Source organism: Phascolarctos cinereus, unplaced genomic scaffold (assembly GCF_003287225.1).
Source record: "Phascolarctos cinereus isolate Bilbo 61053 unplaced genomic scaffold, phaCin_HiC Scaffold_726;HRSCAF=1367, whole genome shotgun sequence".
Taxonomy (NCBI): domain Eukaryota; kingdom Metazoa; phylum Chordata; class Mammalia; order Diprotodontia; family Phascolarctidae; genus Phascolarctos; species Phascolarctos cinereus.
This window is the reverse complement of record NW_027556098.1, coordinates 388,766,875-388,789,123: the sequence shown is the minus strand read 5'-3', so window position 1 is coordinate 388,789,123 and position 22,249 is coordinate 388,766,875. Positions and strand designations below refer to the sequence as shown.

The 22,249-nt window shown below is 39.7% G+C and overlaps 1 protein-coding gene across 1 annotated transcript in view; it reads left to right on the top strand.

Annotated features, from left to right (window-relative positions):
- The window catches only part of VPS13D (vacuolar protein sorting 13 homolog D), a 328,743-nt gene that overhangs the window by 47,167 nt on the left and 259,327 nt on the right, over positions 1 to 22,249 (top strand). Inside the window, exons 22-25 of the mRNA XM_020973579.2 lie at positions 3,084 to 3,174; positions 6,685 to 6,811; positions 7,729 to 7,909; positions 20,406 to 20,588. Of these exons, the coding sequence (XP_020829238.1) occupies positions 3,084 to 3,174; positions 6,685 to 6,811; positions 7,729 to 7,909; positions 20,406 to 20,588 (582 nt within the window). The remainder of the gene's footprint in view (positions 1 to 3,083; positions 3,175 to 6,684; positions 6,812 to 7,728; positions 7,910 to 20,405; positions 20,589 to 22,249) is intronic.

Below are 22,249 nucleotides of genomic sequence, written 5' to 3'. Positions count from 1 at the left end.
CCTACCCCATTGTTTGTGTGTGCTTCTCTCTCTATGTATGTATATGTATGTGTATGTGTATGTATGTGTATATCTATCTATATCTATCTATAATCTGTTTTGTTTTTTCTCTCTGTCATCCTTTCTCACTTTTTACTAGCTCTTTTTTTAAAATCCCCTCTTCAGGATCCATTCTTCTAAATTGGAGTTAGTTTTTTTTCTCATGAAAAAAATATATTTGTTCTGTCTTTTCTTTCTGTCATCCTTTCTCACTTTTCACTAGCTCTTTCCTTCTAAATGGGAGTTAGTTTTTCTTATGGAAATTATCTATCTATCTGTCTATCTATCTATCTATCTATCTCTCTATCTATCTATCTGTCTGTCTATCTATCTATCTATCTATCTCTCTGTTCTGTCTATTCTGTCTTTTCTCTCTGTCATCCTTTCTCACTTTTCACTAGCTGGCATTTCTTTTAGAAAATGGAGGGAAAAGAACATATATCATTTGAGTGCTTTTGCAGCACTCCAGGGCCTGTGGCCTTTTAGGTTAATAAGATACATGAGGTTCCTGAAGCCAGCACAGTTGATGTTATTAGTTGGTTTATTTGCTCCTTTGATCTTGTTCTTCTTGTACTCCTAACAGCGTGTTTCATTACTTCCTTGGACTTTGAAATTGGGTGTTTAACTTGCTTTCATATATTCTACATATAATTGCTTCTACAAGAGAACAGTGCAAGACCCATCCAGGTTGGGCAAGAGGCTTGAGAGCAAACATTTCTAGTCAGTTTTGGTATTTTTAGATTATGTGTTGTTTTTTTTTTAAGGGAGGTAGATTCTAAATGACTGCTGGGATTATTTTTTTCTGACACTTATTTTTGACGAAGATACTTCCATTTTGGATAGGCCATCCATGGCATCGTTGTGCTGCTCAGTGAATGAGTGTTTATTTCTTTCTCTATCGTCTGGTCCATATTTTTCCTCTCTTTTTCCCCTCCCTGTCTAAACTTCCCTCATCTGTTTCTGTGTTCTTCCTCCCACTCTCTTCTGCTCTTCTCTTCTCTCTCATCCCCTTTCATTTTTCATTCCTTTGCCTCCATTTTGGTCCCTTTTCCATCAGTACAGTGGAATAACTTCACCATTGAACACCCGGGGGGGCAGGTAGGTGGCACAGTGGATAGAGCACCGGCCCTGGATTCAGGAGGACCTGAGTTCAAATGCAGCCTCAGACACATAACACTTACTAGCTGTGTGACTCTGGGCAAGTCACTTAACCCCATTGCCTACCCCCCCAAAAAACCCCCCCCCAAAAAACAAAGAAAAAAAAAGAGCACCCAGGGCAAAAGGGACCATTGACCCCTGCTTCAGCGAATTCTGAATGCATTGTTATTGTCCCTTTGGAAGATTTTTCATGCTACTTTGAAAATAGTAATTATTTTTAAGGCTAACTTTTTGGTGTGTTGTCAGAATATTGGGTTTTTCTTTTGTTTTCATTTATAATTGAAAAAAAAAAAACAAAGAGCCCAATGCTCTGGGAGGCCCAGGAAATGGTTCCTGTAGGTGTTGCTTGAGCTGACAGTTAAAAAAAATGAAGGATTGTATGATGTGGAAAGAGGAAAGAAGTGTGTTTTAGGCATGGTGACCACCAGTACAAAGACACATAGATGGAAGATGAAGTGCTATGTGTGAGGAACAGATTGAAGAGTGCAGGAAGGGGAATGATGTATAAGGAGCTTAGAAAAGTGGTTGGAGCCAGGTTGGGCAGGGCTTTAATACCCCAAAGATGAGTGTCTATTTATACTAGAGGCAATAGTGACTCATGAGATTTTATTGAATAGAGGAATGACATTATCAGATCTGCAGTTTAAGGAAAATCACTTTGGCAACTGTTTGGAAGATGGATTGGAGTGGGGGAATTCTTGAAGCAGGGAGACAAATTAGGAGGCCTTGCAAAGGTCCAGACAAGAGGTAACGAGGGCCTGAACTAAGGTGTAGGCTTTGTGAGTGGTGAGAGGTTAAGAATGTCATGGACATATGGATGGTGGATGTAATCCAGGGTTAGAGTGACAATAGAGTGAGGGGACGAGGGATTTAAGAGTAGAGGAGGACAGTGTTGAACAAACTGATTAACTCTAGAGTTAAAATGGGGAAGGGAGGAAAGTGAAGTCAGATCTTGGCTGATGGCATAGAAGACTGAGGTGTATAGGAACTGGAGATCTTAGTGAGGATGAAGAATAGCATTAGGAAGATTAAGGCATAGAGAAAGATGAAATGATAGGAGATCATCATTTAGAGGAATAAAAATCACTCAGACATTTACCTTTGCCAGTTTGGTGGGTGTGAGGCAGAGGTGGGGAACCTGCGGTCTTGAGGCCACAGGTGGCCCTCTAGGTCCTCAAGTGTAGTCCTTTGACTGAATCCAAACTTCACAGAACAAATCCTTTTATTAAGGAAATTTGTTTAATTTATTAAGGTGCAGCCTTTTGACTGAATCCAAGCTTTACAGCACAAATTTCCTTAATAAAAGGATTTGTGCTATGAAGTTTGGATTCAGTCAAAGGACTGCACTTGAGGACCTAGAGGGCTACATGTGACCCTGAAGCTGCAGGTTCCCCAACCCTGGTGTAAGGTAAAATCTCAGAGATGGGTTGATTTACATACATTTCTCTTGTTAGTGATTTGGTGGAATCATTGAAGACTAAGTCTTGGTCTTAATGTATTTTTGTTAATTATGTATCTTGGTTATCAGAACCTTTATCAGAGATATTTGATGCAAATATTTTTTCCCCAGTTGATCACTTTCCTTCTTATCCTAGTTGCTTTGCCTTTTATTCTTGCAAAAGCCTTTGCGTTTCATTTGCTAATTGAATCTTTGGGTGAATTGTAGCATAGTAGTAGTAATGTTGAGTAGGAATGAAAAGTACTTATTCAGTTCCTTCCTTCTCATTTCCACCACTGGATCAGGGTTTGGAAAAAATGAAGTGATATTAACATCATCAGATGTTATAATTTTCAAAGTTACTTTTTTTTTTGCTAAAAGATTTGTTTTTCATCTTTCATTTTCATTCATATTAATAATCATCTTGCTTTCTCTTTTGCTTTCCTAGGTTCATTCACTTTCTCTTGTGCTGAATAAGACTACCAGTGAGTTGGCCAAAGCGAATGTGTCCAAGCTAGTAGCTCATCTGGAAATGATTGGTAAGCACATTTTTGGGTGGACCTTTCATTAAATGGTGAAGGCTTTAGTATTCTAATCATTAAATATAGTTGACAACAGACTGATAGGTAGATTGATGACTTGGATTGATTGTGATTATAGGCCCTAGCCATAATCCCATTGGGATGTGGCATTCAGGTGAGAAAATGGTGCATACTCACCAATAGCATTTTCTGCATTGGAATATATTCTTCTGTGCATACAAGTTTTATCAGCTGTTTATTGAGTTCTCATTGGGTAAATGCATTGTACAAAGCACCAGAGGTTTAAAGTGTGAATTAGACACGATTCCTTTCCTTGTGGTTTAGATAATAATGGGGAAGATAAAGAAATGTTATCAGTAGCAAAGGAAAGGATGACCTAGATATTAAGCTCGAGGGTTTACAACTTGTTTCTGTTAATTGGGAAAAAAATTCCTAGGAAAGCTGGATATTGTAGGCAGTGGCTTTCTGTTCTTTAACCTAAGAATCCTCTGAGTCTGATGCAGAAATGGGTGCTGCACCATGGGGTAGATAGAGGCTTTCCACCGCTGGGTGGATGTGGTTTTCACTGAGCCTTTCATATGAACACTTTGATTTGTCCTACATAGAACTAGTGAATGTCCAGGGCTTTGGGGTCTGTAGTACCAGAACAGAGTGTTTGTTGGGGACCTGTCCAGAGATGCCTCTGTGTGCTGTCTCATTTTGGGCTCCAGGTGCTATCTAGCCTGCCTGATGGAGAATCCCCTCTGCAGTATCTCCCACAACTGGTCCTCCAGTCTTTGCTTATGGTCCTCTTGGTGAGAGGCCGCTCTTTCCCTCCTGAGGCCACCCATTCCACTCTCGGGTAGCTGGTTCCGTCAGTCAGCACTTAGTAAGTACTTGCCATGTGCTGGATGCCGTGCCAAGAGATGGGAGTAAAAAGAAAGGAAAAAATAATTTCTGATCCCAAGGGACTCCTATTCTGAAGGGGCGATCACATGATAACAGTAATAACAGTAACAATTGCAGCAGCAGCACACGGTTTTATGACGCTTTAAGGTTTGCGAAGTGCTTTCCAAATATCATTTTATCTTCACAACAACCCTGGGAATTTATTCCCATTTTTATAGATGGGGAAACTGAGCCAAACAAATTAAGTGACTTGCCTAGGGTCACATAGCTGTCTGAGGTAGGATTTGAACTCAGGACTTTCTGACTCCAGGTCTGGTGCTTTGTCCTACCTGCCTGCCTCATGTAAATAACATTAAGTAACTAGCTAATTATGAGATATATAATAAAGTATAGATTGTTGTTAATCTCAGCCAAGAGGACACTAGAGACTGGGGAAGGCATGGGCCTCCTGCAGAGTCTTTGAGGTGGAGCTAATGAGGGAAAGTGTCCTACCATGGGGGGCAGACAGCCAGTGCACAGGCCCATTCTAGTATGTTGATTGAGGTATGGAAGGATGCAGTGTTTGTTGTAAGGCAAGCTGAAATCTGACTCCCTCTGCCCCTTGTTCTGTCCCCTCAGACCAAGCAGAACAAGCACTTAAGTGCTTCCTGTGTGCCAGGCATTGTGCTCAGCCTTGGAGATACAAAGACAGGAAAAACCAGGCCGAGCACCTTTAAGACAGCTGTCATGTTTCTCCTTAGTCTTCTGTTCTCTAAGCCAACTATTCCCAATTCTTCCAACCAGTCCTCCAAAGATGAGATGTTGAGGTCTTTTACCATTCTGGTTTTTCTGCTCTGGCTACTGTCATTCTTATTTGTGTCATTCCTAGAATGTGGTGCCCATAATTGTACACAGTACTCCAGAATTGTCTGATGAGGGCAGAGTACATTGGGACCATCACTTCTCTTGTTCTGAACACACTGATTTTCAATTTTTTCGTGCTCTTGTGATGATTTCTTGATGAAGAAATATGGGCTAGATAATTGTATAGTTAAGTGGATCAAAAACTAGTTGGACCCAGTAAGTGCTTATTAATGTTTTTTTTTGCCATGAGGAGGGGTGTGATACAGTGGAAAGAGTCCTGGCTGTGTGGTCAGAACCTCTGAGTTCACATTCCAGTTTGGGCTCTTCTTATCTGCCTGACCTTGGACAGGTTCCTTAACTTGCTTTGACTTTAGTTTTTTCATCTGTCAAATAAATGAGTTGGAGTTGATGGCTACCTGTAGATCTCTCATCCTGTATTTTGCAAAGAGGTCTTTTGTGGAATGCCTTGGGGATCTGAGATTGGCCCTGTGCTACTTAACAAGTGTTATCAGTGACTTGGGTAAAAACACTGGTGGCCTGCTTGTCAGATTTGCAGACAGCACAACATTTGAATGAACACATTTGAATTTGAACACCTTTTTTGTTTTTGGTTAGTCATTTCAGTCCAACTCTCCTTAACTCCCTTTAGGGTTTCATTGGAGTGGTTTTCTGTTTTCTTCTCCAGCTCATTTTACAGATGGGGAAACTGAGGCAGACAGAGTTAAGTGACTTGCCCAGAGTTATACAGCTAGTAAGTGTCTGAAGTCAGATTTGAACTCAGGTCTTCTTGACTCCCAAGCCCAGCACTCTATCCATTACGCCACCAGCCGCCTTAGCTAACACTTTAGGCAGGACCCAAAAACGTCTTGATGGGCTTGGATTGACTCTACTAAGATGAAATTGAGTAGACATACATATAGTCTTAAATGTGAGTTTAAAAAATTTAAGTATATGATGAGAACTATTGTCATTTTATCTGACATAGATGTGGAGTTTTCAGTGGATTGCATGATTAATGAGGTATCAGTGTGGTATGGCAGTTAAAAAAATCCTCTAAGGTGATCTTAGACTGTAAGAGAAGTCTGTTGTTTAGGACCAGGGGGCGACAATCCTGCTGTGCTCTGTCTGGTCAGACTGTGTCTGAAGTACCAGTAGGACACTGATTAGCTGGAAGGCATCCCAAGGAGGGCATGGTTAGAAGCCTTAGTCCTACTATCTGAGACTCAGTTGGAGGAACTGGGAGTATTTAGTCTGGAGGAAACAAGATTCAAGATAGTTATCTTGAAGTACTAGGAAGGTTGTCCTGTGGGAGAGATATTAGACGTGATCTACTTGGCTTGAAAAGAATGTAAAAAAATTAGTGGAAGGTGCAAAGTAAGTTTAGACCCATACAACAAGAATCTTCCAAACAATGAGAGCTATCCTAAGTAAAATGGTCACCTTAGGTAGTGGTGGGTGCCATCTCCTTGGGGATTTTTAAGCAAAGGCTGCATGAATGCTTCTGGGGTATACTTAGAGGAGATTCTTGTTCACTTGGGAGGGAGGGATTTAATGGCTAGTGAGGTTCTTTCCAGACTAAAATATAGCCTAAGATAACGCACTCTTAAATTGCATGAGTGTTTTCAGCTGTCAACTCATTGGGCTCTCAGTCCCCTATAGCTTGGTAAGTCGTCAGTGTCCTAAGGCAGCTTAAGTCTCTCATTTACATTGTCCTTTACTGTGAAACAGATCTGTACTAACCAGTGATTTATTCTTTTTCTCATAACTCATCCTTAGAGGGAGATCTTGCTTTACAAGGAAGTATTGGGAGCTTGTCTTTGAGTGACCTGACATCTCATGGAGAGTTCTACAGAGAGCGGTTCACTACAAGTGGAGAAGAGGCTCTGATCTTCCAGATATTCAAGTAAAATGCTTGATTCTCTTCTCTTTTGGCACTTTCCCCATAATTGTGTATTGTCTCAAATTGTTGCTTGAGTTAAAAATTTTAAAGACATTGCAACTTTAAAATATTGTTGTTTTGGAGGCTGGTCCATTTTTTACTTTTAAAATGGCTAAGTCCCATTTATGAGAAAGCCTGTTTTACACTGACTTGCATTAAAATGGAACTCATTTGAAGTGGGTCACGCTGGAATGTCATGTAGGAAGTTTAAATGGTCTCTGCCTGTGTAGTGACTGCAGCAGATTTTCTCTGAAGAAAGTTTCCAAGACCCTCCTAGATTTTTCCCCATTTCTGTACATTTCTAAGAGTTTACTAATGACAGGACTGACCTTTAGGTTGTCCTGTCACGTTTTAAAAGCACCTTGCTTTTAATAGCTCATTTATTCCTTACAGCCACTCTGGGAGATAGGTGCTCTTATTATCCCCAGGTAAGGTCACCGAGGCTAAGGGAAACTCATTGATTTTTCCCATGGTCATATACTTCAGTAAGTGTCTGAGACCGGGTCTTTCCAACTCTTGAGTGCAGTGCTCTGTCCACCATACAAAGCCTCTCTAGTTTGACATTTATTAGGCCATGGTACCCTAGGCTGGATAAAAGAAGCAGGATGAGTGTGGAGCTGTCTCTTGGATGCTCATGTTTCAGTCAGGAGTGAACTCTGCCTCCTTGTTCAGTGTCCTTGGTGCTGGACCAGGCTGCCCGACTGTAGAGATTCAGGATAGAACAGTAGTGTTGGAATTTGCTTTCTAAAATGTGGTCCAGAATTCCATTTTGGTGTTTAAAGATGTGGATGGTGTGCCTCTGAATTGGCCTGAGAGGTTTATTGCCAGCGGAACATTGTATTTTGGTCATGGTGGATTCCCATTTTGATCTCTTTTCCCAGATATGGACGACCTGACCCATTGCTCCAAAGAGAGCATGACATTCGAGTGAACCTCCAGATGGCCTCAGTGCAGTATGTCCACACTCAGCGCTTTCAGGCTGAGGTGGTGGCCTTCATTCAGCATTTCACTCAATTGCAAGATGTCCTCGGACGCCAGAGAGCTGCCATTGAGGGGCAAACGGTAAAATCTTCCAAGTAATATGGCTCTCCAAATAATAGAATCCTTATTCCTCTTTTAAGTGTCAGGCTGAACATTTTCACTGGCATAGTAGCTGTAGTTTCATATTTAATAATGTTTGTCTTCGGGGCAGCTACGTAGTGTAGTGGATAGAGCACCGGCTCAGGATTCAGGAGGACCTGAGTTCAAATTCGACCTCAGACACATAACACTTACTAGCTGTGTGACCTTGGGCAAGTCACTTAACCCCATTGCCTAACCCCCCCCCAAAAAAAGTTTGTTCTCTATAACATTTAAAAAATTATATATATTTTTTTGAATCAGCCAAAATTTCCCTGCTTTCCCCCCCACCCCCCATCCCCTAACTGAGAACTAATGAAAAACAAAACTCCTATATAACACACCTTTCTTCAGTGACTGGCAGAAATCTTACTGTAGCTGAATTATTTGCTTATCTCTAATTAACCGTGCCTGTAGCTTATTGGCACATAGTTTGCATGTTGTCTCCCCTGATAGACTGGGAGCTCCTCCAGAGTTAGGACTGCCTTTGGCCTTTTTGTGAATCCACATGATACCTACTGTTCAGTACAGCACCTGGCACACAGCACAGAGACTTGTTGACTTAGCCATTTATACCCTTTGTGACTTTATGGAGTTTATCAGCGCAGGTGGTATCTTTTCTGTAGCCTCTACTCTCATTGTTGCCCAGAGCCCTGAGAGGTGAAGAAAGCTGCCCAGGAGTCATGCAGCTGGTGCGTGTGTGTGTGTGGTGTGAGCCTGGAGCTGGGTTTTGCTTAGCTCTGAGACTTGTTCTTGCTCTGCTGGGCTGCCTCTCATGTGGGAAGACACATACTATTTCTGTGACCTGAACTTAGTGTTAGCTTTCCTGAAGAAGAAACAGGAAATCTTGAGTGAATATGTATACCATTATTTATGGATGCATTCTTTAGGCTTCTGACATCTGGGCCTCCTTTGGGAGCTTCTTCCCTAGCAGCTGTTCTGAGGAATATGCCTATTTTAATGACAGGATTCCCTTATATCATAGTGTAATTCTCTATAGACTAAAACTTGCTACTACCTGTGATTTAAACATATGTGTGTGTATAGATACACACACACACACACACACACACACACACATATTTGTTTGCATATATGTGTACATACGTATGCATACACACATCCATGCTTGTACAAACACATGTTTAAATCACAGGTGGTAGCAGGTTTTAGTCTACAGAGAATATATTGATATTATGTTATATATTACATATAATAAAATTATATATTTATATAACATGTATGTATGTATGTGTATATATGTATTATATATATACACATACATACATACAAATATATTACATATGTATGCATTTATGTCATGGTCCTTGTGGTTTTCAAATATTCATGTATAATAATAGCTTCTATTTATATAGTGCTTTAAGGTTTGCATTAGACTTTACATACTTATCTCATTTAACCTTCACAGCATCCCTTTAAGGTTATATTTACATGCGCGTGCATGTGCGCGCGCGCACACACACACACACACACACACACACACACACACACATAAATGATAAGGGTGACTTAAATAGTGTCTTATTGTATTGTTAGGGGATCAGTCGGGTCAAGGAATAAGACCCAAGGATTGCATTTGGCTATGAGTGGTGAGAAGAGGACACATGTTACATCAGTCTTTCAAATCTCACTTTATCAAACTGTATGAGCCAAGTGAAAGATGAAAGGAAGGGGATAGCAGGCTCCTGTTCTTCTCATTCTACTTTGATTAGTCTTTCCCTGGATTTTAAAGAAAGACTGATCTTGTCAAGAATCTATAATCCCAGCTGGTTCCCTGCTCTGATTTTCAGACAGTTAAAGAAGTGGGTTTTTTTGTTGGTTAGGTTAGTGGGGTGGGAAGGTAGGTGGTGCAGTGGATAGAGCTCCATGCCTAGAGTCAGGAAGACCTGAGTTCAAATCCAGCCTCTAACATTTAGTAGCTGTGTTCTCATCTGTAAAATGAGCTGGAGAAGGAAATAGCAAACCATTTCAGTATCTTTGCCAAGACAGCCCCAAATGGGGTCACAAAGAGTCAATCACGAGTTAAATGACTGAATAGCAACAGCAGATTGGTAAGGTCTTCTTTTTGAAATTTCATTCTGTTTTCTTTAATTTTGGGCTGATTATTGGTGGTATCAACTAGTTAATCTCTTATAGCTGGGGTTATTTGTCCTCCTGGTTTCTTAGATATCTATAAATAATAGTTAATAGCCAAAGATGATTTAGAATACTGTTTTCTTTTGGTATACAGAACTAAAAAGGCCATCTGTTATATCTAATTTGATTTAGCCAAAGAAGTATATAAATTAGGACTTATGGTCAAGATGGCTGAATGGAGATAGGCTGCCAATTTCCCCATAACTATTTTCACAAAAACCTGAAATTCCCACCAGAACATATAATGATCAAGAAATCCAGTGAGAAACTACAATGACTTCTTCTGCCCCAGAATTATACAAAAAAGATAGCCAGAAACCAGTCTGCAATAGGGAAGGAGTCCACCAGCAAAGCCAGCATCAGTGAAGGCATAAGCCCATAACCTCCCAGTGTGACCAGAAAAGGACCAGAAATATGTGTAGGCTGTGGGGTTCTCTGTCTCGATAGAGCAAAAGTGGAGAATTCCTCAGAGAAATCCCCAGGTTAGATGTAAACCATGCGGGGACCCTTAGAAGCCCTGGGGGGCCACTGCAACCACAGTTTGGTGTGGGGGTATCCCAGGGCTCTGAGGTCTTTAGCCTCCTGTCGTGAGATACCACAGATGGTCCACGTTCTGAACCTCAAAGATCTCAGGGGACCAAGTCCTAGGAAGTGGAGGAGAGGTTGGCATAGGAATTCAGGAACTCAAGGATAGGACTGAGCAGGATTGACTGTCGAACCTGAAAGGGCACCAGAGGGTGGAGCCTGGGCCTGATACAAAACCCGCCATTCTGAGACTAAAGCTGAAGAGACGACTAAACTGGCGTAACAAATATTCTAAATCTAGAGAGATTCCCCACCCCGAAAGGAGGAGAGAGTATTTTGTAATCATTTGAAGCAAAAGCTCAAAGGAAAAAATGGATTTTCCACAAGGAGTATATGAATAGATAAAAGAAATGAAGCAGCAGATGAAAAACAAAGTAAAAGCTCTGGAGGAAAGAACTGGAAAGTAGCTTAGAAGAGAAAGTGGTAAGCTTTATGCAATATAATTGACTCTCCAAAAACTAGATTAGAGCAAATACTGGTAACTCCAGGAAACATCAAGAAATATTAGAACAGAATGAAAGATTTTAAAAAATAGAAGAATATGAAGTCCAAAACAACTGACCTGTTAAACAGGTAAAGAGAGATAATTTAATAGTCATTGGAATGCCTGAAAGTTATGATTTAAAAACAGAAACAAGGATATTTTAGGAAGTCATAAATGAAAACTGTTCAGATCTTTTAGAATGAGAGGACAAAGTGAACATAAAATCCACCAGTCACCTCTTAAAAAACACTTCAAAAGGAAAAGTCCCAGAAATGTCATAGCCAAAATCTAGAACTCCCACAGCAAAGAAAAAATATGTTGAACATCCCAGAAAAAACAATTTAGGTACCAAGGAACCACAGTCTGGATCATATAAGACTTGGCAGTTTCTACTAAAAATGAGAGATCTTGGGAATTCAGTATTCCAAAAAGCAAAGGATAGAGGCTTACAGCCAAGAAAATTTTACCCCACAAAGCAGAATATAATCCTACAAGTGACAGTGGAATAGAGGACTTTGTTTAAAATTTTTGCATCTTTGTTGGAAATTGGTCTATAATTTCCTTTCTCTGTTCTGGCTCTTCCCAGTTTAGGTATCAGCACCATATTTGTATCATAATAAGAATTTGCTAGGACTCCTTCTTCACCTATTTTCCCAAATAGTTTATGTAGTATTAGAATTAGTTGTTCTTTAAATGTTTGATAGAATTCACTTGTAAATCCATCTGGCCCTGGAGGTTTTTTCTTAGGGATTTCATTGATGGCTTGTTCAATTTCTTTTTCTGAAATGGAGTTGTTTAGGTTTTTATTTCCTCTTCTGTTAATCTGGGTAATTTATATTTTTGTAAATATTCATCCATTTCACTAAGATTGTCAAATTTATTGACACACAGTTGGGCAAAATAGTTCCTAATTATTGTTTTGATTTCCTCTTCATTGGTGGTGAATCAGAATAGAGGACTTTCTGATGAATCAGAAGAATTTCTGATGACAAGCCTGACTGGGAACTTTGAAATACAAGCGCAAGAGTCTAGAAAAACCTAGAAAGGGACATTTATTTGAGTAGATGAAAAGAGCTGTAGGATGACGGAGTGCTAACTTTCTAATAGGGAGAAGAGGAAACAAGTGTTGTTGAAGAATGTTAATGTCTTCAAAGGGCACTACAGGAATTAAGTAAGAAAAACAGGAGGACCTTGAGGTGGATTGGTTCTGTTCTGAGGGCTTTAAGAAGAGAAAGAAGAGTAAAAGGAATACAGTAAAGTAGGAAGGAGGAAGAAGGTAATGGATTTTGGTTTTTCTCATAATTGGAATGAGCAAGAGGAGAGCATATGGTAATGGAGGAAAGACTAGGAGACATAGGCATCAGATGATCCTCACTTTTAACTGAAATAAACAGAGGAGGGTTGAACACTCACATACGCCTGTACGTGCACATGCGTGCACGCGCGCGCGCACACACACACACGCACACACAGTTTTGAAGAAGTACATCAAATTCAACATAGGGAAGCAAAGGGAGGTGGAAAAGGGTGTTAAAGGGGAAGATAATACCAGGGACTAAATAAATTGTGGTATATAAATGTAATGGAATATTATTGTGCTATAAGAAATGATGAAAAAAAAGGATTTTAAAGAATCCTGGATAGCGTGAACTGATGCAAAGTGAAGCGAGCAGAACAAGGAGAACAGTTTATACAAGGACAACAACATTGTAGAGGGAAAAACAAACAAGCAAATAAACTTTGAGAGACTTAAGAACTCTGATCATTAACCAAGCACCTCCCCAAAGGACCTGTGGTCACATGTTATATGTGTCCTGTTATAGAGGTGATGGATCATAGTGTAGAAGGACACATACATTTTTTAAAAATGTATTTTTATTTTGTTAAACATTTCCCAAGTAAGTTAACATTTTTTTAACACTGATTTTTTTTAATTTTGAGTTTCAAATCTTTTCCCTTCCTCTTCTCCCTCCACCACTCCTTGAGAAGGCAAGCAGTATGATAGAAATGATACATGTGAAGTCATGCAAAACATTTCCGTATTAGCCAGGTACATACGTTTTTTAACATGGCCACTATGTGAATCTGTTTTGCTTGACTATAATAATTTGGTATAATAATTTGGTTTTCCTTTTATTTTTTTAATTGGGGCTGAGATTTGAGGGGGAAATTAGCAATACTTATGTAAAAAAAGGGAGGATCATTTAAACATTTTTAAAAATGCACAGATGAGAAAATAATAAAGCCCAGATAAGTGGGATGGTTTTTTATAAAAATTTTTTTATTAGTATCTTTTATTTTTATATTACTTACATATCCCAATGTATTCCTCTTTTCTCCATCTTCTATAATAAAAAATATGAAAGATGAAAAACTTCACCAAAACTAACCCAACATATCAAAAAATAATATGTTGAATGCAGCATTCTATACCTGTAGTTCCCCATCTCTGCAAAGTAGCAGAGGGAGGCGCCTTTTCATGTTTCTTCTTTGAGTCATTATAATTTTTCAGCAATCAGTTTTTTGAAAGTAAATTTTTATCTTGATTTTTTTTTTCTTTATTTTATTTTATTTTTTAGGCAGTTGGGGTTAAGTGACTTGCCCAGGGTCACACAGCTAGTAAGTGTCAAGTGTTTGGTCTGAGGCCAGATCTGAACTCAGGTCCTTGTGACTTCAGGGCTGGTGCTCTATCCACTGTGCCACCTAGCTGCCCCTGAAAGTAAATTTTTATTGATATCTTTTGTTTTTTTTAACATCCTCATGGTTTCTCCAGTATCTCTCCTCCTCCTACTGAGAGCCATCTAGATTTAAAAAATAGTATTTTTTAAAGCCAAAAAAAGAAAAGAAAAAAAACCCAGCACAATTGATCAATACATATGAAGAAAACAAGTGCAATGTGCAACATTTGTGGACCTCTCACCTTTGTGAAGGAGTGGGTTAGGACTATTCTTCTCCTGTCTCTTTGTTTTGAGCCATGCTTATTCTTTATAATTTCGATGCATTCACTTTTGATTTTTGTATATGTGTGGTTATTTTTTTCTGTTTGCATCATTGTAGTTATTGTGCATATTGTTTTCTTAGCTCTGCTTACTTCCTTTCTGCATAATTTCATGTAGATCTTTGCATGCTTTTCTGTATTCATCACATTCACCATTTCTTAAAACACACTGATATTCCATTACGTTCACATACCACAATTTGTTTAGCCATTTCCCAGTTTCTATTTCCAATTATTTGACATCACAAATATTTTGGTGTGTATGGGAACTTTCTTATCAGTGGCCTTTTTGGAGTATAAGCCAGTAAGGGAATCTCAGGGTCAAAGGGCATGGACATTTTAGTTCTTTTATTTTCTATAATTCCAAATTGCTTTCCAGAATTTTTGTGCCAATTTATAGCTTTACCAGCAGTGTACCAGCATGCCTTTCTTCCTACAACCTCTCCAGCATTGACTATTCCCGTCTTTTGTCATCTTTGATATTAATTTCCCACCTGGCTGCTCTCCCAGATTTCATCATTGTCTCTAGAAACTCATCTTCCTGCAAGACCATATCAGCTCTGAAACTCATACCTCAATATCCCCTGCCCGTGAGGTCTCTCCCTTCCTCTTGTTGGACAGGGTGGACATCAGAAAGCTCCTCCCAGACCCTCTACTTAAGGAGGGGAATGAGGACAGCTACCTCATTGTTTCCTACCTGGCTACTCTCCTGGATTTCATTGTTGTTTCCAGAAACTCATCTTCATGCAAGATCACATCAGCTCTGAAACTTACACCTCCTTAGTACCCCAGCCGTGGCCCCTAAATAATTTATGCTTTCTATTTATCAGACATTGGGTTACCGAATTCCTTTGTTTCTGTTTTTTTCCTTGTCTATTCTGTTCCATTGTTCTGTTTCTCTATTTTTTAACCAACATCAGATGGTTTTGATGACGGCTGCTTTTTTAATTTAGTTTGAGGTCTGGAAGTGCTATTCTGCCTTTGTCCTTACCTCTTTTCATCATTTCCTTTGATGTTCTAGATCTTCTGATTTCCCAAATGAATTTTGTTATTTATCAAGTTCTACAAAGTATTATTTTGGTCATTTGATTGATATAACATTAAAAATGTAAATTAACTTTGGTGGTATTATCATTTTCATTATATTAGCACAGCCCGACCATGATCACTGAATATTTCTCCAGCTATTTTAAGTTGTTCTTTATTTCTTTAAGGAACACTTTGTAATTGAATCTATACAAGCCTTTTTTTGTGCTTGGTGGCTCAATCTCCAAATATTTTATGTATTTTATAGTTTATATAAAATGAAAGTTCACTCTCTTTTTGCCTCTTGGGGTTTTGTTGTTATTATTATATAGAAATGCAGTTGATTTTTGAGGATTTATTTTGTAGCCTGCAACTCTGGTGGAGCTATTGTCTCAGTATCTTTAATAATTTCTTAGGATTCTCTAAGTATACCATTCTGTCATCAGAAGATAAGGATAGTTTTATCTCTTTTTAACCTATCTTTCTTTGTCTTATCTTATTGCTGCTCTTAGCATTTCCAAAACTATATCAAATAATTGTGCTAGAGGTTGGCATCCTTGCTTTAATCCTATATTTATTGGAAAAAGTTCTAATATATCCCTATTGCATATGGTGTTTTTGGTTTTAGATAGATGGCTTTTATTATATTAAAAAAGCTCCTTCTGTGCCTATACTTTTAGCATAAATAAGTGTTATATTTTGTCAAAGGCTTTCTCTTTATCTGTTGAGATAATCATTTAATTTTGGATGTTTGGGTTTTTAATATGATTGATTATGTTGATGGTTTTCCTAATGTTGAACCATCCTTTCATCTCTGGTAGAAATTGTGCTTGGTCAAAATGAATGATTTCTTGGATCAATTATTGTAGTCTCTTTGACAGGGTATTATTTAAAGTTTCTGAATGTTAAGTAATGTTACTGGTCTATAATTCTTCTGTGCTTTATCCTTTCCTGGTTTAAATATTAAGACTATATTTGTCTCATAAAAAGGTTCTAGTAGTGTACTTTCTGTCTCCAGTTTTTGAGAATAATTTGTGTAGTATGGCTACTAATTGTTTCTTTTTAAAAGTTTGACAGAATTCTCCTGCGAATCAGGACCAGAAGTGTTTTTCTTTGATAGTTCCTTTACAGCTGGATCTCTTTACTATTCTGAGATGAGCTTCTTTAAGATCTCTGTTTGGTCTTCCTGTCAGTTTGGGCATCACAGATTTGTTAGCATATAACCGTGGGTAATAGGTCACAGCATTCAGTTTTGATTGTTGTGTTTTTTTTTCTCCATTTTCATTACATTGTTGTAGTCATATATATATTTTTTCTCCTGTTTCTGCTTACTTTATTTTTAAGCATTTCACATAAGTCTTGCTAATCTTTGTATTCATCATAGTCTTTGTTTCTTAAAAAAAAAGTGATATTCCACTATATTCGTGTACCATGTCTTGTTTATTCATTCCTCAGTTGGTGGGCATCAAAGACCTTAGGATCTGCTTTGTTTCTAGTTCTTTGCTACTGCAAAGAGTGCTGCTGCAAATATTTTTCTTGCACATGCACACTTTATTTTTGGAAATGACATTAAAGTCCAGATTTGTGTCAACTCTAATTCTTAACTAGAGTCAGAAATTTAAAAGGAATTAGATTCTGGAATATTGGGTTTTTTTCTTACTAGCATGAGATCTTGTGCTGATCACTTTGTCTTTGTGCCTTTCCCCCCATTTTCAAGGGGGAAATGAGGATGATCATAGTTCCTAATTTATATGCCTCACAGAGCTATGGTAAGGCATTATTAAATATGACGTATTGTTCCTGATTTGCCAAATTAATGTGCAAATTTCACCTATAATCCACCTTTGGATAGTAACTTAAACCTTATCTACTTAGTCTTTTTTCTTGTTACATTTTATTTTTTAATGAACACATCTTCAATTAAATTCAAATAATACCCCAACCTCTACTGGGGAAAAAAAAAAAAGAAAACCCTTGTAACAAATTTGTGTAGTCAGTCAAGACAAATTCTGATATTGGCCATGTCCAAAATCCTGTGACTTGTTCTGTACCCTGAGGACATCACTTCTCTGTCGGGAGGTCTGGACATCATTAGTCTTCTGGAGTCACGGTAGGTAATTGGCTTGATCAGCGTTCCCCTGTCTGATCATAATTTCCTGTCATTCCAACTCTCCCTATACTTTACCTCTCCTAAACCTGTTCTTGGTCCTCACTGAAAGCTCCAGTCCTTACATCTCTTCAGACCCTTGCTTCAGTTTTCACATAATTTTTTCATCTTCCCTGTCTTGATCCAAGTTAAACTCCATCCACACTGTCTTCTTCTCCTGAATCCCCTTTCCCATTTCTTCTTGTGCCTTGACAAACCTCAGGCTTGGATTATTGTCACCATTAGTCTTCATGCTCACTTAAGTGCTGCTGAATGAAGCTGGAGGAAGTGATATTACCCAGCTGACTGAGTTTGATGTGAATTTATCTTATCTAAGTTCAACTAGGCTCTCGCTATGGCAAGGCAACACTTTTATTCTTCTTAATTGATTCTCTATCCCACTCCTCACAGAGGTTATTCAAAACCTTTTCGTCTCCCCGCAAACCTCCCTCGTCCCCTAAGCTGAGGACCTTAGCCTTATGTTTTGCTAAAACAATGGAAGCAATTTACCATGAGCCACCTATTTTTCCTTCTTCACATATCAAAACCCCTTGACATTATCTCCCTCTTTCTCCGTTCTCTGATGATGAAGTCTTCTCCAAGACAAACCTCTTTCTACATGTGCCCCAGATCCTATCCTCTCTTGTCTTTCCTAACAGATTGTCCCGATAATCATCTCTGCTCCCTCCCCCACTACATGTTTAATACAGTTTTTTTTAATCACGATCTTGTATACTTAGGTCTTGTTTCCATTTGGAGTATATATGTCTGTTTTGACTGCTTATTGATTGGAGAATGTTTCTTACAATTTGCATCAGTTCTTTTTATCTCTTGGGTAGATCTTTATTAGGGAAATTTTGCTATGAAGGTTTTTTCAGTTGTTTCTAACTCTTAACTTTACTTATTTTATTTTGCCTGTCCAAAAATTTTTCAATTTTATATGCTTGAAATTGTCCATTTTCTGTTATGATTATCTCTGTCTCCCAGCCATAGTTGTTAAGGGTATCTCTTTCCTGTCTCCTTTGGTATACCAGAAATGCAGAATTAGCTCAACATTCTTAGCCCTATTCAGTAAATTCCTTGGTTTTGCTGTAGTTTACATGTTTGTTACAAAGGAGGGCTTAGATTTGGTAGAGGAGGTCAGTGGGTAGTCATAGATATGCCACAAAATGTCAGTAGAAACATTCTTTTTATGCACAAAAGATACTAGGAAGTGGAGAAGTGGATGCACATGGAGCAGCTTTGTTGCTACTGTGTTAAATCTTTTTTTCCTTTTATTTGTATATTGAAATGTTGGTGTTAAGTTAAAAACATCTTTAGTCTGCTGCTTCTTCTTGTTCTATCTATTGGCCTGTCTGTCTCTCATGTCCTGATCATTCTGTTAAGCTGTCATGCTTTTTCTCTAATTTCTCACTCAGCTAATCTCCTAGAAGAAGCTAGCTCCACTTTTTGCCTTTCCATCCTCTCCTCTCACTCTCTTATCAGCTTTTTGCAGTCTTGCTTGTGACCTCACCACTCAAGTGAAATGGCTGCCTCCAAAGTTAGCAGTAACCTCTTACCTGCCAGATCTGAGGGTCTTTTGTTACTTCTTGTTCTTGACATCCCTGCAGCGTTTGGCAGTGTTGACCACATTGTCTCTCCTCCTATAGGTAGTCTAACTAAGTTTTCATGACACTCCCCTCTGGTTCTCTTCTCTCAGTCTTCTTTTCTGGCTCAATCGTCCATGTCGCACTGCCTAGCTGTGGATGTCCCCTAAGGCTCTCTCCTGGGTTCTCTTTTCTTCTTCCTCTGTACTCCCTTGGTATCCCCATCAGCTCCCATGAATTCAATTATCTTCTCTATGCAGACACTCACATATCTAGCCTTTGTTTCTTCAGACCTCTACACCCTCATCCCCTACTAGACCTATGAAATTGAAGGTTTCTTTGACATTTCTAACTCAGTATGTCGAAAATAGACATCATCTTTCCTTCCAAACCCACCCCTCTCTTTGCAATCTCCCTATTTCTATCAGTGGCCCTAGCATCCTTCTGATCTCCCAGGTTCACAACCTTGGTGTTATCCTCGGCATCCTCTTCTGCTCCCCATAGAAGGGAAATAGCTTGTGCAGAGTCACACAGCTCATCAGTGGCAGAGCTCCCATCTCTTCATTCCCAGATGTGTGCTACTCCAGCTCCTCATTTTCCAGAAACTGATGAGGGAGGAAGAGGAGAATTCTGCATTCGAGCAGGGGTTCTTCCCCTTGTTTGTGTCACGGGACCCTTGGACTGTCTGGCAATCATGGGCCCCTTCTCAGAATATGGGCATGAAATAAAATACTTAGGATTATCAGGAAAAGCAATTATATTGAAATACAGTTATCCAGATATTTTTAAAAAAGAATTCATGGGCCTCAGCTTGAGAAATCCAGAATTAGGTGAACTACAGTTTAACAAACCAGACTCTAAATTAGGGGTGTGGAACCTGCAGCCGTTGGGCCACATGTGGCCCTCTAGGTCCTTAAGTGCAGCCCTTTGACTGAATCCAAACTTCATAGAACAAATCCCCTTAATAAAAGGATTTGTTAGTAAAACTTGGACTCAGTCAAAAGGCTGTACCCCAAGACCTAAAGGCCACCTGTGGCTTCAAGGCCGCAGGTTCCCCCTCTCCCTCCCACCCTAAATAGTCAAGTACTGGCTGTATCTTTTATTTATTTATTTTTGCCTTTTTTTTTTGAGAGGCAGTTGGAGTTAAGTGACTTGCCCAGGGTCACACAGCTAGTAAGTGTCAAGTGTCAAACCAGATTTGAACTGAGATCCTCCTGACTCCAAGGCCGGAGCTCTATCCACCATGCCACCTAGCTGCCTCTTTATTTATTCATTCGTTCATTTATTTCTGACTGTATCTTTTAAAGATCAGTAGATCACTGACGCCTGGTCTTGAAGCACCTAAACACTGAAGTGTTTATAGAGTTACAAAATTTATAAAGGTATAATGTTAATTATAAAGTCATCATATCTTGGAGTTTGAGTATTTGAATAGTAATTTTTCTTCCTGACCATAGGTGAGAGATCAAGCCCAGCGCTGCTCTCGGGTTCTTCTAGATATCGAAGCTGGTGCTCCTGTTCTCCTCATCCCAGAAAGTTCCAGATCAAATAATTTAATTGTAGCAAATCTGGGGAAACTGAAAATCAAGAACAAGTTTCTCTTTGCAGGATCCCCTGGGACCTTCTCCTTGCAAGGCAAGGTAAGCCTTCAGTATTACTCTTTTCTGTTTGGCCCATTTAAAAAAATCCTTGTCTCACCTCACACTGCTTTCTTACTCTTCTTCCTCTACTCTGGAATCTGAAAGCATTTTAAATTGTAAGTTGGACACCTTCTCAAGGATGGTTATTTTTTTATCCCCCTCTGAGCAACACAATTGGGTCGTGAATAAACAGAGGCTCTTCCTGCTAACTCACAAGAATAGGTGCAGCTGTCTTGACTTTTGGGGATTGTGTGTTGGGAGAAAAATGGCTGAGGTTGTGTGAGACAGGAGTAGAGGTGAGCTAGGGTAGACGTCTCCACTGAGAATTCTCTCACCGGCTATGAACAGAGATGAGGGAATGATTGTGAGCCTCCTGGGCGCTGGCACGTATTCAGTATAGATTGAAGATTTGCCTGCATAGAGAGTGCAGCCTTTTGATAGTATCACGGGACCTGCAGCTAGAAGGGACCTGTGCACTAGATTATTTGGCCCATATGTTAAGATGAGGAAATTGAGGCCCAGAGAAAGAACTTCATTTAAGTTCACATAACTCCTAAAGCCCAGGAATAGAAATCAGGCTTTCCAATGCACCATGGAAACATACTATGTATCGTGTACTGCACTGTTTACAAGGGCTTATGATCCGTGCATTATTGCCAGTCAGTGGTGCCTCTGTGTGTGTGTCTGTGAGCACACGGGGGTAGGGGGGGGCGGGGTATGAGGTTCTGATTGGCTGTATCTCAGTACTTCAACAATTTGTGATTTAGTCGATCAACAAGCATTTAGCAGGCACCAATCATGGGACAGGTGTTGGGATGTTATTAGCATTTCCCTCCCTTCCCGTTAACAGAGTGAGATGAATGGGCAAGAAGGTATGTGTGAAGACAAGGGCAGGCCGTAAGGGATGAACACACGAGCCTGGCATGGCCCCATGGGAATAGTATAGGGAGTTTCTTGGCTCAGGATGACCTGATGCTGTGGAGGAAAGAGAAGAACACACAGAAATGGGGAACAAGGTACAGGTGAGGGCAAAGAGCACGGGTGGGCAAAAGAAAGGAGAAGGCCAACTTTCTTCAGGCTCTTCTCCCCCTGCCGAGGAGGGGCCAGAACAAAGCTGCCTGTGAGGGAGTGGACGCTTACAGTCAGCACGAAGCAACTAAAAGCATGCTTAGTGCTCTCGTGGGCCTGGCTCACGAGGGTCGTCTCTTGGGGTACTCAAAGAAGCAGGCGATAGGATGGTCGAGCTGCCACCACTTTGAAAGGTGGTGGAGCCTGGCCAGGTCCTGCAAGATTGGAGGCCAGTTTGGGGCCTGAGTTTCAAAAATCAAAGATGGTGGATTCTTCAAAGATGGTTCTATTCCTGGCCACGTTCTAGAACACATTTTTAAAGGGACAGTTAGTGAACGTGAAGAACAGGCCGCAGGAGCCCAGAGAGCTAGCACAGCTTCGTCAAAGACAGATCGTGCCCGACGAACTTTATTTCTGATAACACTGTTCTCTCCCCTCTGTGAGCCTCCTTTCTTCCTCATGTGGCAGACAAAGCAAAGCAGTCAGAAAAACCATCATTTTGTTTTCCTTGGCGGTCTTCAACAGCATCAGCTCATTTTGATCTGACACTGTTCTTATGAGACTGTGCCATGTTTTTGTGTTCATTCCCTAAT